General features: G+C 38.0%; 1 protein-coding gene across 1 annotated transcript; it reads right to left on the reverse strand.

Moving 5' to 3' along the window:
* Positions 1-2084: 2084 nt before the first annotated feature.
* Positions 2085-15090, reverse strand: LOC126753531 (uncharacterized). Its single transcript, XM_050465053.1, has 3 exons — positions 12685-15090; positions 9489-9650; positions 2085-3947 (listed from the first exon to the last, which is right to left on the reverse strand). The coding sequence occupies exons 1-3, from the start codon at positions 15088-15090 to the stop codon at positions 2085-2087; spliced, it is 4431 nt and encodes a 1476-aa protein (XP_050321010.1).
* Between the last annotated feature and the right edge of the window lie 1314 nt (positions 15091-16404).

Here is a 16404-nt window from a genome sequence, read left to right on the forward strand (position 1 = left end):
TTTGAAAGAACTTTTATAGTTTTTCTAATAAATTTTTTACAAGTGTTGCCATAACAACAATAATAAAAAAAATTTTTAATATCAGAGTGAACAATGATTAATATAAAAGTAATAATAAAAAAAATGTGTCTCACATTTTTCCTTTACTGTTATTTACCTAAAAACACATGACAACTGCTTTATAAAGTCTTTTGTAAAACATAAACATGTAGCATAAAACATAACATGTAAGTGCTATGATTTTTAATAAATAAAAAAATAAAAAAAAAAATTTGATAAATATTGTCATATTAAAGTTTCAAATTAAAAATTGCATAAAATTTAGCAAAAGTCAAAATTTTGAAAATATTTGTAAAATAAAATTTAGTTTTTCTAAAAAAAAGTTATAAGCTCTAATTGTTTAAAGTTGTTATTGTTGTTGTTTTTGTTATATTTACAGCGGTTGTGATTGGCAAGTTTCGTTAAATACAGCAAAAATATATTATTTAACATTATGAATTGTTATATCAGTTATCTAAAGGATAGATATAACCTAAAAAAATTTAACAAGCTTTGTTTAACTGTTGGAAACGGCCTTGGGCTGAGTAAATATGCTGTATTACACCTACAATTATTTAATTTGTATACTAAATTTATTTCTTTAAAGCTTTGGAACGATTTTCATTTGGTAAGGCATATATAACTAGTCTATATATTAATTTATATATATTTTTTTTTAATATATATCAAACAATTTTTAATAATATTTGCAACTAGTTTAAAAAATATGCGCCTAAATTGCTTAAAACTCAAATACTTTGAGATCCTTGGAAACTGATAAGTATGAATTTTATATCGTTACCTAAAATACAAAACAACGTACCAACAAAAAAAAACTGGAAAATCGTTGTCAGATATAATAATCAATATATGTGACCTAGTCTACGAAAAGGGAGCTAATGTGCGAAAACTAGTTTTCTGGGAAAAGCTGTTAAAAATAATCGTCAGTTTCTCGTTATCTCATTAATTGTTCTCTTTTTTTTTGACACCTAAGCCCCCTTTCCGTAGACCTGGTCACATATAACTATTTTATATCCAAAACTCTAATTTTGTTTCAATATGAGTGCATGATAACCAATTAGTAACCAATGTATAACCATTTTATAACCACAACTCAAATTTTGTTTCACTTTGACTGGTTTCTATTGGTTTTTCAAACCATATAACCATATTTATATATTTTATAACCAAAACTAAAATTTTGTTTCAATAATGTGTGGTTTATTATCTTGAGTGCATGATAACCAATTAGTAACCAATATATAACCATTTTATAACCACAACTCAAATTTTGTTTCACTTTGACTGGTTTCTATTATAACGTTTTTCTTTCGCCTGTAAACCATATAACCATATAATAACCAATATATAACCATTTTATAACCAAAACTAAAATTTTGTTTCAATATGAGTGTATGATAAACAATTGATAACCAATATATAACCATTTTATAACCAAAACTCTAATTTTGATTCAATATGAGTGCATGATAACCAATTAGTAACCAATTTATAACCATTTTATAACCACAACTCAATTTTTGTTTCACTTTGACTGGTTTCTATTATAACGTTTTTCCTTCGCCTGTAAACTGACGAAAAGTAATGTTACGTTATTTTGCATTTCAGGTGATGATTTATGATTTTCTATATATACTTATACCTAATTATCTATAACATTTGGTAACTATTTGGTAATTGAAAATGTCTTTGGTGTCAACTGCAGTGTCTATCAAAGCTAAATATGAGCAACTTAATATACAATTATACGCCTACTTTCACTACTATTCGCTATGCTATACTAGAAGCTGGTCGCCTGCTGCTGCAACGAAGGAAATACCGTTATGAGCGAAGAGAATTAATTAAAATTAGTTTGAAATAGGCTTACGCGGCCAGAGCCTGCATGGCTGCTGAGGCTAATACAATCTGCTACCGCCAAATGGATTGTGCCACCGATGCAGCTAGGGCGTACACATACACGAGAGATATGTGGCACGTGTGTGTTGGCATGTGTGGGTACGCAGGCAAAAGCGCGCGCGTTCGCACTACATGAAACTCTGCAAATAATCCATTTCGAAATTATTTGCATAATCCGATCCGGCATTGGCTGCGCTGCCGTTTTCATTGTTGTTGCTATTACCATTGCCACGGTTTGTCTGCGCGCTGTCACAAGTGCTTTTAGCCGCGTCGGCATTTTGTCCATTAGCCGTTTGCGCCATCGCCGCGTTGCATTGTTTATTTGCGCTAATGGCTTGTGCCGCGCGCGCAGCGCCTTCGCCGGCCGTATTATTTGCGGCCTTCAGTGTCGGCTGATTGGCTGCCATATACGCGGCATTACCGCCGGGACTGGCGCTGGGGATATCGGTGGGCTTCGGCTCGAATGTTTCGGCCAACATGCGCTTCACATACTCGAACGAGACGAACTCTTGCAGTGGCGGCGGTGGGGCTTTGCTGTTAATATGCTTACAAGCTGCCGACGCCACCGCCGCCGCAGAGGCCGTTGTGCGTGCCTCCACAGCTGTGGATTGCGCCGTATCCGCGCTAATGTTGCTAATAGCCGTTATATTAGCGGTATTTGTATGATCCATATATTTGTTGCAATTAGTTGGTGTATGCCACGCAACGGCATGCGCTGTTGTTGCAGCTGTTGCACACGCTATTGACTGTTTGCCGATGTCGGCGCTGCTGTTGTGCGTGGCCTTCGGGCTTAATACCAAAAATTGACCAAGTTCATTTAATTGATTGATGTGTTCATTATTGCTGCTACAACTGCAGTTGCTGTTGTTGTTGTTGATGCTGGCGCTGCTACGACTACTGCTGTTGCTGCACACACTCAACGTATCCATTTCCTGTGTGCTCGCGTCCGGCTGTCGCATGCCATATGCCACACGCGCTGCGCCGGGAGGCTTGTTAATGGCTTCATTGTTGTCGCAGTGGCTAATGCGTTTGCTGTTGCTGTTGCTGTTGCTGTTGCTGTTGCCGTTGTTGTCGTCACTGCAATCAATTGAATTCTCATTTTGATTGTGTTCGATGGTTACAATGCAATTTGACAACTCATTAAAGTTCATCGAATTGCTTTTGCTGCCATTTGTGGCATAGTCGTGTTGCTGTTGTTCATTGCCATTGCCATTACTGTTGTTGTTTTTGCCGCCGCCGGTATTAGTCGTGGCAACAAATATTGTGGCCATGTCGCTGTTGACGCCCGACGACGCATTATTGGCATGTTGCCGCATCGTATATGACATGGCTGTTGCAGCTTTGTACATGGGCGCTAATGCTGCTGCTCCTGTTGTTGTTGTTATTGTTGGCATTGAAGCTGTTAGTGTTGCCAATAGTGGTGTGTGCTCCACAGCAGTTGCTGTTGTTGTTGTTGTCATCAACTCATCGCGATTATCATAATGAGACAGCTTATTGTTACAATTGTTCTTGCTGTTGTTGTAATGTGTTGACATCTCACTGCAACTATTGCTGCGCTGCTGTCTTGTTTGTTGCACTGACTGCTGACTCTGACTTTGCAACTGACTCTGTGTATTATTCATTAATTTGCTGCCAATTAGTGTCGTTTGCGCTAATGCGTTTGTCGATGTTGTTGTTGTGGCGCTTGCTAAAGTTGATATTGTTGTTACCGTTTGCGCCTCTAATGTCTCGCCTCCAGTTGTTTGCGCTGTTGCATGCGCCAGCGATGATTCGGAATGTCGGCGCATTTTCGCTGTTGTCATTTGGCCATTGTTGTTGTTGTTGTTGTTGACTTTTTTGCTGGCGCCTCCGGCACTGGCCGCGCTCGCCGACTTTCGCCGGGCCAAATGACCGTTGGCATTGCGGAGCGCGTGATTTTTCACATGCTTACGCAGGCTCGATGGATCGGTGTAGCGTTTCGTGCAGCCGGCCAATTGACAGGCGTAGGGTTTCTGTAATTCAAGGACAAAAGGAAATTTTTTTGTATTTTTAGTTTATTAATATTTTTTTAAATTTAATAATTTATGAAATGAAATAATGGAGACAAATAGAATAATGAATGGCATAAAGTATTCGTAAAACTAAGAATAAAATAAAACGAGTTACCACCCATATGCAAAAAGATAAAAAAAAATATACCAAATTTTTTTTAATTTAAGTAGCCATATACTTGTACATATATTATATAATATATATACATACACATGTTATAATTTTTGTTTTCAAAACATATATATCTGCAAGGGTTGCCACGTATATTTATTTTATTTTTTTAAATTTTGTTTTCAAAGTGGCAACGTAAATATATTTTCACAATATAAAAAATTTCTAAAGCAAACTTAGCAAAACGTTGCCACGTACTTGTAAATGTGCTCAGCAAAACACTGCGGACCAACAAAAGAGTTGCCACGTAAATTTATTTGAATTTTATGAAACATAAAATGTTAAAAAAAATTATTATACTAAAAGAGTTGCCACGTAAAAAAAATTATTAATTTCACCCAAAGTCATAAATTTTGAAGAATAGACATAAAATATATTACAAACAAAATTTTAAAATTAATCCAAATTAGAAAAATTTTCAAAGGTGGCAACTCCGCAAATGTGCTTAAGACAATATTTAGTTTAAAATAAAATTTAATAAAGAAGTGTATGACGTATATTGTACAAAAAAAATTTAGGGTTGCCACCAGACTTCAATTAAATTTAGCTCTAAAAATCTAAAATCCAAAAATCTACTTAACCCAATATTAAATTTGAAATAACATTTAATAAATGTATGACGAAAATTGTGCAAAAAAAAATTTTGGAGTTGCCATCTGACTTAAATTAATTTTTTTTATTTTTTGAAAAAAAACAACAATTTAAAAATTATAAAATAAACTAATTATCAGCATTTCAAAAGCTACCTAAAGATGGAAGTAACTACATGTACTAGAAAATATAAAAATATTATATGAAAAAAGTTGCCACGAACATACATATGTATGTATGTACATACATACATACATATGTACATATGTATATTCTTAAAATAAAAAAAATATAATTTTTAACAAAATTATAAATTTTGAATGATAGGCATAAAACATATTACAAACAAAATTTTAAAAATTTATTCCAAAATAAAAGAATTTTTAAAGGTGGCAACTCTGAACTTAACATTTTATTAAATATTAAATTTTAAATAACATTTAATAAAAAAGTGTATGACGAATATTGCACAAAAAAGTTTTGGAGTTGCCACCTGGCTTCAGTCAATTTTTTTTTTTTTTGAATATAAACAACAATTTAAAAATCATACAATAAACCAATCATCCAAATACTGCTTAAAGATAGAGGTAACTACATATGGTAGTTTGGTACGATATTGCCACTTTTCTTCAACATTCAAGTACAAAAAGTTTAAAATATGAAAAATTTATTAAGAAAACTAGATACATGCAGAATTATGCTAAGTGGTCAAGAAATAATTAGACTTTTGAGAAAATATAGCAATGAAAAAGAGTCTGCTCAAAAAATTTCATAGAAAAATAGTTAAATTTTCTACCTTATCAAAAATTCCTTGAGTGGGTGGCTGCCTTCATTTTGCCCTCTCCAGGGCATAGTGCAGACCGAGTGTATGTATTTCGAGTGACCAAAAAATATTTTTTTTTTTTTATGAAGGAAGTTGTTGAAGTCTGCTCTTCAGAATATTAAGTAGAGTCGCAACAGCGGAGTGAAGGGTATATACTGAGGACTATGAAAAGTGGTCAAATCTCTAGCATAAAATCATATGCCGAAAGTGAATTCCAAAGCGGAAAAATAAGGGTTCTAGACGAGATAGGTGGAACCGATTACGAAGCAGTGTCACCTAGTTCTTTTTGCTTTCCTCCACCTAACTAATATGTCCTGCGAAAATATTGTACAATAATCAAGCTGTCTACAACTGAAGGCCTCAAGACTCGCTATTGACCACTAATATCCTATTTCCTGAGCATTCTAATATCAACTTTTGACACGCTTGTAAACACATTAGCGTAACTAAAAAGAAAAATTTTCATAAACGGAATTTAACTAAAGCTTTGGGCGCTCTACTAATAGTTTCATTAAAATTAGAGAAGACGGTCCGAGGCAAGAAGCAAACACATTTACTACAGTATATAAAATAAACCACATTATATATGAAAGAAATGTACCACATTTCTATTCAAATACACACATACATATTTATAAATTTGATATATGCGCCTAAAAGTGGGCCATGCCAGCGAACTTGAGCGACCAAAATACGAAAACCAATTTGCTTTAAAATGCCATAGTATTAGAGGTATGCACCAGATGTGCGGAGCACTAAAAGCGGTCACTGCGAAACAAACACAACAACAACAACAACCAATAAATTTCATTAAGCACCAACAATAAACACAAACCCAAAAGCACAGTAACTCATATTGCCCGTGTCGTACGCGACTGCGAGCAACAAAGCGGCAAACAGGCAGCTAGTTACTACATGCAACACAAGCAACAACAACAGCTGCAATAATGAAAGTAGAAAAGGCAAAAACAATCATAGGAACTTCAGCAAAACGTAAATCATTTAATACATGCATTTGAAAGCATTTGCGGCAAGCAGCATAAAGCTGCCACACGACATGTTGCACTCACTGGCTGGCTGGCTGGCAGATGGAGAGCAAATTTCGCTTTCTTGAAACGCTGCAACGGCAGTGGCAAGCAACCAACCAGCTGAAATGCGGACACAAACGCTTACGTGTGTAGTTGTATGTAAGCGTGTGTTTGTGTTTGTGTTTGTGGCACGCATGCCGTTGCCAACGCCTTTTATGCATATTGTACTAGTATTATTGCTATTTACAAGCAACTACTCAGCGCACTGTTGTTGCCTGGTTGTTCTTGATATTATTACTGTTGTTGTAATTTTGTTGTTGTTGCCCTTACCATTGCCATGGCGGCGCTTGTCCTCGATATTGCTAATAATTTCGTTGTTGTTGTTGCCATTTTGTGGCTCTCAAGCCGGCAGCATTTAACTGCTGCACCCACACACACGCACACACACACACGCATGTGAGTGCAATTGCATGCTCTCGTGTGGCTGCAGCCTGACGTTGCAGTTGCATGTTGAAGCGATAAATCAAATAAGCAGCCAAACTTCTAAATAACCAGGAAAAGCACGCTGCCTGCAACACCAGTCACATACAACTACAACAACAACGACAACAATCACACAGGCAGCCACCGAAATTCACTTTGTACGCTCACGCACACATAGCCACCCACACCGGCATATATGTAAATATATGTATATGATTTTACTGCCACCCACGTGCAACAACAACACAAACACACGTGCCGAGAAATGCTGCCCCGGCAATTACTTAGAGTTGTTGCGAACACAGGGCTTAGTGCTACTAATACCACTACATACACACGGCTGCCGCAGCGTCGCCTTATTTCCCTTTGGTGTGGCTTTCTGACAGACTTGTTGTGCTCGCAACTTGCTATTGTTGTTTTTCTTGTTGCCGGCTTGCGTACTTTGTGCGCACGAATTCATTTAAACATGTGCTTATTGTTGTTGTTAGCTATTAGTTTAGCTGATGGATTTTGCAATAAAGCATATGCTGTTGATAGTTCAATGGTGCGGCAGCACTGCGCCACACGGCGAATTGACTTAATTTGTTGCAAATTTTAACGACGAAGCTAGCTTTTTGGCGCATGCAACATTTTATGCAAAAGCTTTCAACTTGTTGCAACTCCTGCGCAAAACAAAAGAGGCAGCTAGAGCAGTTAGATGTAATTAGTACATGCACTTAGAGTTGACGTGGATATTAATAAATGGAACCGTTATTACTATTCCTACTTACAGAACAAAAACTAAAAAATCATGCGTTACATGTGGTCCCGAACTAGTTGTTGGTCCAATGAATCGAGAATAGTCGCCTTAATCTTCTTACATATTCGATTCAGTCTTTTTTTATTTCTATTTTAGTAGAGAGGTCGTCAAAAGCCGGAGTGCGAAACTTTAACCCGCTAAACCTAACCTACTTCCAACTCAAGTTTCTCCCACGAAACTGGCGGATTAGGTACTACTTAATGGGAGGGAAAAATACATTTAAGTCTCTATTTTACGGACTGACTGATTCTTAATCTATTGTAAGTTTTTTAGTTTTGTCACAATTAGAGCTGGTGCTTCGCTGGCATTCAGCGTCCTTTAAATGAGGTTTGCCACCGCTGCTGTCACATTGTAAGGCTCTTGGTTCTCTCTACCGCCTTGTAAACGGCTCTGATAACTAGTATGGTCGCGCGAATTCGTCCCCCTGGATGTCAATAGGCGGCATGCTGGCTAGTACTTCAGCAGCATCGTTTGATAGCGTTCGGAAAGCACTCATTACATGAATTTCAGAAAGCCTGTGCACTGTTTTTATTGGTCTTACCTAAGGTTTTATGTCCAGCGCCTGAATCCATATTGGTATGTATCACGGAACTCATTGCTTTTGCTTTTAGAAATCGCCGGCTGGAACACACGCCGCCCCTTTTCCCATCATTCTCGATAGAACATTACATATTTTGTTTGCTTTGCCGGAAGTATACGTCAAGTGTTCGCGATAATTTTCACATTTTTTTATTTTATGTATACTTAGCACCCCTTCGTACATCAAATTACATAGTAGACGACCTAATATTCTATCTTCAATGACCAACAAAGGTTCCGCATCTTCGTTTCGTGGCTTAGCGCGCTTCTTCACCGAGCTTTTCGAAACTGTTTCTTTTCCTCCAAAACATGAATGAGACGCCGTTACATACTTAAAAAGTCATTGTTTAGTGTGACCTATATAGACAGAGGAATGGATTTGTTCATATTTCTTTAAAAATAATGCTGTTGAGAACGTAATCGCCAATAGCGACAGTTATCGCGCCATGATAACCGACTATTTGTTGCCTGAAATTGAAGCGCAAGATCTCGCCGACATTTGGTTTCAACAAGACGGTGCCACTTCCCACACATCGCATCAATCAATGGATTTTTTGAGAGAACAATTCGGTGAGCGGATAATTTCACATTTCGGGCGGGTCAATTGGCCACCAAGATTGTGTGATATCGCTCCGTTAGACTTTTTCCTGTAGACATATGAAAAGTCTTAAGTCTATGCGGAGAATCCCGCTTCGATTCAGGTCATGAAACAAAACATTCCGCGTGTCATTCGCTAGTTACCAGCCGATATGCTTGAGCGAGTCATCGAAAGGCGTTTCAAAGAAATTTCCTCTCTAAAAATCTACATGAAACATATTCTTATGTCTATAAGGCATAGCATAAGCGAAAAAAGCAATTTTTTTAAATCCTAAAATGACCATACACCTTAATTGAAAAACTTTATCTTTATAATAAAGCTAAATTCTTGACCTTAACATTAAACTATAATCGATCTATTAATTTTTGTAAACCATATGTATGTCTAAAAAGACACCCTTTAGTTGTAAAGTTTGCCATTTTCACTCACCGTATCATAGTGGGTGCGTTGGTGCTTGGCACGATCCGAACTATTGCTGAAAGCTTTCAGGCAGCCGCTATATTGACACCCGTACGGACGCTCGCCCGTATGCGAGCGCTGATGGATCTTCAAATTCTCTAAACGTGAGAAAGCCTTGTTGCAAGTAGGGAACTGTAAAAAAGAGATGTGTGAAAATAAATTTAAGATTAGTAAATAAAAGTAGATATTAAAACAGATATTAAGAAATATGAAAAAAACTTAAAGTAAAACTTTTTTTTAGTTGCACAACACTGTCCAACAGCGCTTGAGTTTATCTAACACGCCCACTTTAGCGGAGAAAGAGTGCAACGCGCAATATTGCAACAGTATGCTGCACGCATTACGGAATTGCATATGCAACGTTTACTCACATTGCATTAGACAACCATATTCGCATATGTGTGTATGTATATATCAACATGCCTATCTACTTAGCTTAGTATATCCTTTTCAGGCGGCGACTGTGGCAGGTTGACGACTGGTGCCAAGCGAAACGCCAGCAGCTATTAGAAACCAAAAAAAAAATTAATATCTGTTTATTTCGTTTTTTATGTCTCTTTGACTATGAGAAACGCTCAAACCGCTGGCAGCTTGACGAAATGGGCGCAGATCAGCGCACAAATGTCCTTGTAACATTTGTGGCGCATATAAAATACTTGGTTGGGGCAGCTATAGACTTTTTTTGCTTTTGTATTTTTCTCTAGCATTTGCATATTTCTTTTAATAATAATCCTTTCACGATCGTCTATGGCAAACAGAAAATGGCATGTGTCGTTTTTATTGCTTCAACAGAAGATACTGTTATTCAATGAACAACCGTTGTATGAGGCGTCGTTAGCGCAAGCGGCAGTCCAAATACCTTTACGTGCAGAAAGAAGCATTTGTTTCGAAAATAAATGAAAGGAAATAAAGGTGTTGGGGTACATAACTCCATAAGGGTGGAGCCATAGAATAAAAAAATAAAATAAAAAAGAAAATAAAAAATAAAATAAAAAATTAAAATAAAAATAAAAACAATTATTTAGGCGTAAAAATAAAGTCATATATAACATTTTGTACTCTTAACCCTTTAGGAGCCTGTTTGCTGCATTTTCACACACATTAATGCACAACTTAATCAACTACAACTGTGACCAAAACTTATACGTGACCTCTTTAAGCACTTTTGCTGGTTACTACGTAAGATTGGTGTTCTAGAAATTTTGTGTAAAATTTTTTTTTCAATATTTTAAGCACCACCCTAATGTTTCTTAAGTATTCACACACAAATATATTTCAATTCACACGTGCACATAAAACCGCCCTTTCAACTCGTTTTTTATGCGCTTCATACTTTTCCCTTTTATTATTTTAAACTCTTTAACATAAACAAACGTTCATCCATAGATTTATTTTCTAAAAATAGCAAGAACACAAGTGCAGCGGAGGCATAGTCACATGTGAGGCCGATTGCTGCATGCAACACATATGTGTGTATGTATGTTTGAGTGTGTGTGTGTGTGTGTTGTGCATATAGCTTCATTTACTTCAAACAAACTCCCAGCTGTGCATTTGGATGTTCAGTGCTCGGTGCTCAGGTCCCAAGTCCATTGCCAGCAGCTTGACTTGTCATCAATACCAAAGGCAGCGCAGACTTTATAATGTAAATATTTATGTGCTTACATAAGTATGTATGTATGTTTGTACACATACAAATGTGCCTACATGTATATTTTTAAATTTAATAACTTTAACGCATTAAAAAACGCATAAAATTATTTGATTAATTTTCGAAGACTTTTATTTTGAAAGATGCTAAGTCAATTTAAGGCAATTTCGACTTAATTTTATTCCTAATAGGTACATAAGTATATGTTTTCTGGAAGATGGAGTATGTAAAAGTTCATGCAAGTGAGGAAAGTTCTCTGAGCGCCATTCACTTGGGAGTGGCCAGAAACGATTCTTTTACATATAGCTCAAGCAGCTCACGACTTCCGGTCTTTGACCTCTGGGTAGCTAAAAACTTCCATTTGAGGGCGAGCTAGAGTGAGAAAGCGAACCAACCCACCCGAGGGTTGTGCGCTGAATTTGGGACCTGCCTCGTAAAAAATAACCCCAAGATAAAGTTAAAACAGTCTCGAATGAGGACGACCACTGCAAACTTATTAAGGATTACGATTTAAGGGCTGGTCCCTTAATTGACAAGGTGCCGCTGCCCAGCTGGTTGATGTCCTCGTAAGCATAAAGGCTGACATCACCGCCGTCCAAGAAGTGTCATGGACGTGACAAGGACTGAGACGAGTAAGTCCTTGTGGCATTTACTACAGTGGCAATATAAAAGAGCGTACTAAATTTGTTGTGCGATTCGTGGCGGGAGAGAGACTCCGTCGCCGAGTCCTAGCATTCACCCAGGTGAATGAATGTCTAGCCACAATCCGCATCAAAGCGAAATTCTTCAACATATCGCTGATTTACGCCCACTCCCCGACAGAAAAGAAGGAAGCTGTGACCGCCGCAATGTCAAAATCGAACTTGGCGACTTTAACGCATAGATTGGCAAAGAATGTATATTTGTCACAAGGGTCGGTAAATTCAGGCCCCATGATGAAACATCCGTAAATGGGTGATGATCCGAAATATGGTTAACTGTAGTAACAGATTCCAGAATAGGAAAATTCCTACCCCTCTGCTTCTGGATCGAAAAGCCACCGACCAGATCGACCACTTATGATAGACGGAAGACATGTCTCCAGTGTTTTAGACGTACGTACGCTTCGAGGTCCTAGCATTGATTGGGACCACGCACCTTAAAGACGCTCGTCAATAAACGTTCAAACTTTGAGAAAGAGCTTGACAAGCTAATGTACACTTACATATGCCCGACTTTTACCAAGACCCATTAAAGACCCGCAAATCTCGGTACTAACGCAATTTTTGATAAATACAATAAAAATGCTGCTTAACTAAACATTTACAAATGTTGGAATTAAAGAAGCTACCGAAAATGGGTCCCGAAAGATTGAAACTAAAACCTCAAAGTGAATTAATGGCGTAAGACACTTTCTAAAGCAAGAAAAAGTTAGTCGCTAAGCTTTTTAGGCTACATATATACATACTTATGTATTACATATGTACACCTCTGTATTAGGGACTTATTTCACTGATTAACCAAAATACTGTCACTTACCGGACACTTGTTCGGCTTCTCACCGCTATGCACACGCATGTGTATCAAGAGCTTATAGCGTGCATTGAAGGGCTTATAACGGCGCGGACAGTCCAACCAAAAGCAGGAGAAATCTTCGCGCTTTTTCGCATCAACATGACGCTTCTCAATGTGTGCCACAAATTCAGCTTGGTTGGGAAATTCTTCATTACAATCGGTCCAACGGCAAATTTGCGCCTCATCGGCATAGACATCCATGTGCTCTAAGTCCGCCACTTGTTTTTCTTGCCGCGCCACAACGCCACGGGCATGTGCACCATAACTCGCGTCAATATCCGTGGCGCTGCCGTGACAAGTGGATTTCTTTGCGCCAGCCCCACTGCCGGTCACGGCTGGTGAAGTGTAGCGTCGTCGACGGCGCGTCGACTGTGTGGCATGTTGGTCTAATTGGTTTTTATTGTTGCTGTTATTTGTGCTGGTGTTCGCATTGACGACGACACTGTCACTAATGTGAAACACAGAATCGTTATCATCCTCATTTGCATCATCGAATGCACGCTCATCGCTTGCCGCCACCTGTAGGGCGAAGTCGAGTGAGTTCTCCTCCTCGAAATAGCCAGCAATGTCCACATCGACATCCTCATCGCCGCTCATGTGATTCGATTGTTTGGTGCTGGCCGAGCAGAGCTCATCGATGAGCTCCTCATGCATCTCGTCCAGCTCGTCAATGGTCCAAATGATTTTGTGTTCACGATTCGGTTTTTCCGCATGCAACAAATTGCAGTTTTGATAGTTCTCGGGCAAATGATCGTAATTGTGTACGGCAGCCGCGCCAACTGGCATGGCAGTGGCATCGTATGGCAACCATCTCTCTTGCGCTTGCTGTTGCTGTTGTTGCTGCTGACACTGGTACTCACACTGTTGCGGCTGTGTGGCGAGCTCCTCATGTCCAAAGGCATAGTCATAGTTGTAGACAGACTCATATTTGGGCGTGCCAAAGGTGGACATCATCGAGGGCAGCTTAATGGTCGAGGACTCTTGTTTAATCTCCGACGTAAGTGACGGCATGTACTGCGCCTCGTGCGACTGATAGGCGGCATAGCTGGTGTTACTAAGTTTCGGTGAGTGTTTCAATTGTGCTTGCGCTGCCGCCGTCTCTGCCGCTGCGGCGTTCGCAATTGTATCCGCTAGATTTAATGTCATCCAGGGATCCAGCGGCGGCGAAGAGCACGGCGACTGATTTTTCGATTGACAATTGATTTCATCATAGTTGTAGTACTCGATGTCCAAGTTCAAACAGTCAGTGGTCACAGTGCCGGCGACCAACATTTGACTACCGTCACCGAGGTCACAACTGCTGTTGCTGTTACTGCAATTGCTCTCAACGCCGCCAAACACCGCTGCTGATATTTGCTGCTGCATTGGTTGTTGCTGTTGCTGCTGTTGTTGTTGCTGTAGTGACTGATAATTGCCATCCACCAGCTGCATGCCACCCAACATGCCCGGCGAGCGCGGCACACTACACGGTGCGTAGCTCGTCGCTGCGACGTAGGGGCTGTAGGGCGTGCGTGGCGAAAAAGACGCTTGTAAGGTATTTGTCACCGACAAGCCGCCACCTTGCGGCATTGCTGCACCCGCATTTGTCGGTGAGTTCACAAAGCTGCAGCTTGTCTCACAATCTGCCGATATTAGACGTGCTATATCCTCCGGCTCGAAACGGAACACATCCTGGGCGTTGCTGCTGCTACCAATCTGGCAAGCTGTCGGCTTTTGTCGGCACTGTTGTTGCTGTTGTTGCAACATGACCTCATCGCTGTCAGCACAGCAAAAGCTCACATTAGTCGAAGCGTCGTTGCCACATTGATTGCCAGTTGTGCAATCGGCAGTGTTGTTGTTGCTGTTGCAACTACCATAAACCGATGTGGGCGTCTCAACCATGTAACTGAGCGAAAAATCCGGAAAGCTCAACTCGGCGCTGGTGAAGTCTGTGTAGCTGTGACTGCTGCTGCCGTAAGCCGCTTTCAAATTACAGTTCGGTGCAAGAAAGTCAACGCCATGCTGTTGTTGTGGTAGGCTGAGATGTTGTTGTTGTTGCTGTTGTGATTCCTGGTAGTTATCCTGCTCAGTCTTGGCGCTGAGCGGCGGTGACATGAGTAGCGCACAGTTATTGCCACTGCTGATGTTGTTGTTGCTGCTATTAGCATAATTATTAGGTGTAGATGCTACGGCATCCATGGCTGGATAAAGTGGTGAATATAGCGGTGAAGCTGGTGGCAATTTAATTTGTGGCAACATAGTGGTATGACTGACACTTTTAAGTTTGTTATTGTCTTTGTTAGTTGGCGATTTACTGGGAAATGACACCTTGACTGCAGTTAACGGTGATATGCTGAGACTTGGTGGGCTCACTTTAACGGTGGCAGACATTTTGAGCTGCAAGCGAAGTGGCACAACTAGCTTTGTGTTGTTGTTATTTAATTTTCTATGATTTTGTATTAAAAAATAATTTGGATTTTTAATTTATTTAAAAACTGTTTATAAATATTTTTTCCAAAATTTTAAGAAATATATATTTTTTTAATTTTGTTTTTCAAATTTTTTTTAGCGAATTCTTTGGTTTTAGTAGTTAAATTTTTTTTATAAAAAAATTAAAAACATTAATTCACAATTTTGTATTTATTTATTTTTTATCATTATTTTTTTTTCAAAGAATGTCACTTTATATTTGTTGTTGTTACTCAATAGTTTTCAATGTTTTGTAAATTTTAAATAAACATTTTTATATTTTTTTATTTTTTAGGAATTATATTTATTTTGTTAAACATTTTGTGAATTTTTACAACCTTTTATGTATGTACAATTGTCTGCAAGTTTTTTTCGAAATCGCATTTTTGAAAATTTTATTTCGGATTTCTTGGCTTTATTTTGTATTAAATAGTTTTTTATATTCAAACAATTTTTTCAAATTTTTTTTTCGAAAATATATTTTTCGAAGTTTTTTCGGAATATATTTTTTAATTTTTTTTTGTTAAGTAATAAATTTATACTCAAACAACTTTTTCAAAATTTGTTTTTTTCGAAATAACTTTTTCAAAATTTTTTTGAAATATACTATATTTTTTTTTGTTAAGTAATAATGGTTTATGTTCAAACAATTTCTTCGAAAATATTTTTTTTTTCAATTTTTTTCGAAAATATGTTTTTTTAATTTTGTTTAGTTTTTAAATAGTTTTTTTTCTATATTTTGTTTTAAATAGTTTTTATGTTCCAAAATTTTTTCAAATTTTTTTCCGATTTTTTTTTCAATTTTTTTTCGAAACTTTTTTTTGCTTTAGTTTGTAATAAGTAGTATCAAAACTTTTTTAATTTCACAATTTTTTCAATTTTTTATTTTTTCATTTAGTTCAAGTCACTTCCGTCGCGAACTTCTTAAATTTCTATTTGCCTCACATTCAAAATCATATACTTTATGCCACTCATAAACGGCCAGTGTTTAATGTTTTTAGCGCGCGTTCGCCAATTTTCGCGTTCGCATTGACGCAAAGTGCTTAACTCACTTTTTTGTCTCACAAGTTCCGCCCGCGTTTCGCTGGCGCGCGTGTGTCGCGTGTCGGCTGTTGAATAATGCGAATCACTTCGACGTGCTAAATTGTCACCTCTTGCAGAGCGACACTCAGACTGCCAGCGCGAGTCCATTTCATTTTAGCACAAAAAAAATTAATTGTGTCTTTGTTGTTGCTT

This window comes from Bactrocera neohumeralis, chromosome 2 (genome assembly GCF_024586455.1).
Source record: "Bactrocera neohumeralis isolate Rockhampton chromosome 2, APGP_CSIRO_Bneo_wtdbg2-racon-allhic-juicebox.fasta_v2, whole genome shotgun sequence".
NCBI classification, from domain to species: Eukaryota; Metazoa; Arthropoda; class Insecta; order Diptera; family Tephritidae; genus Bactrocera; species Bactrocera neohumeralis.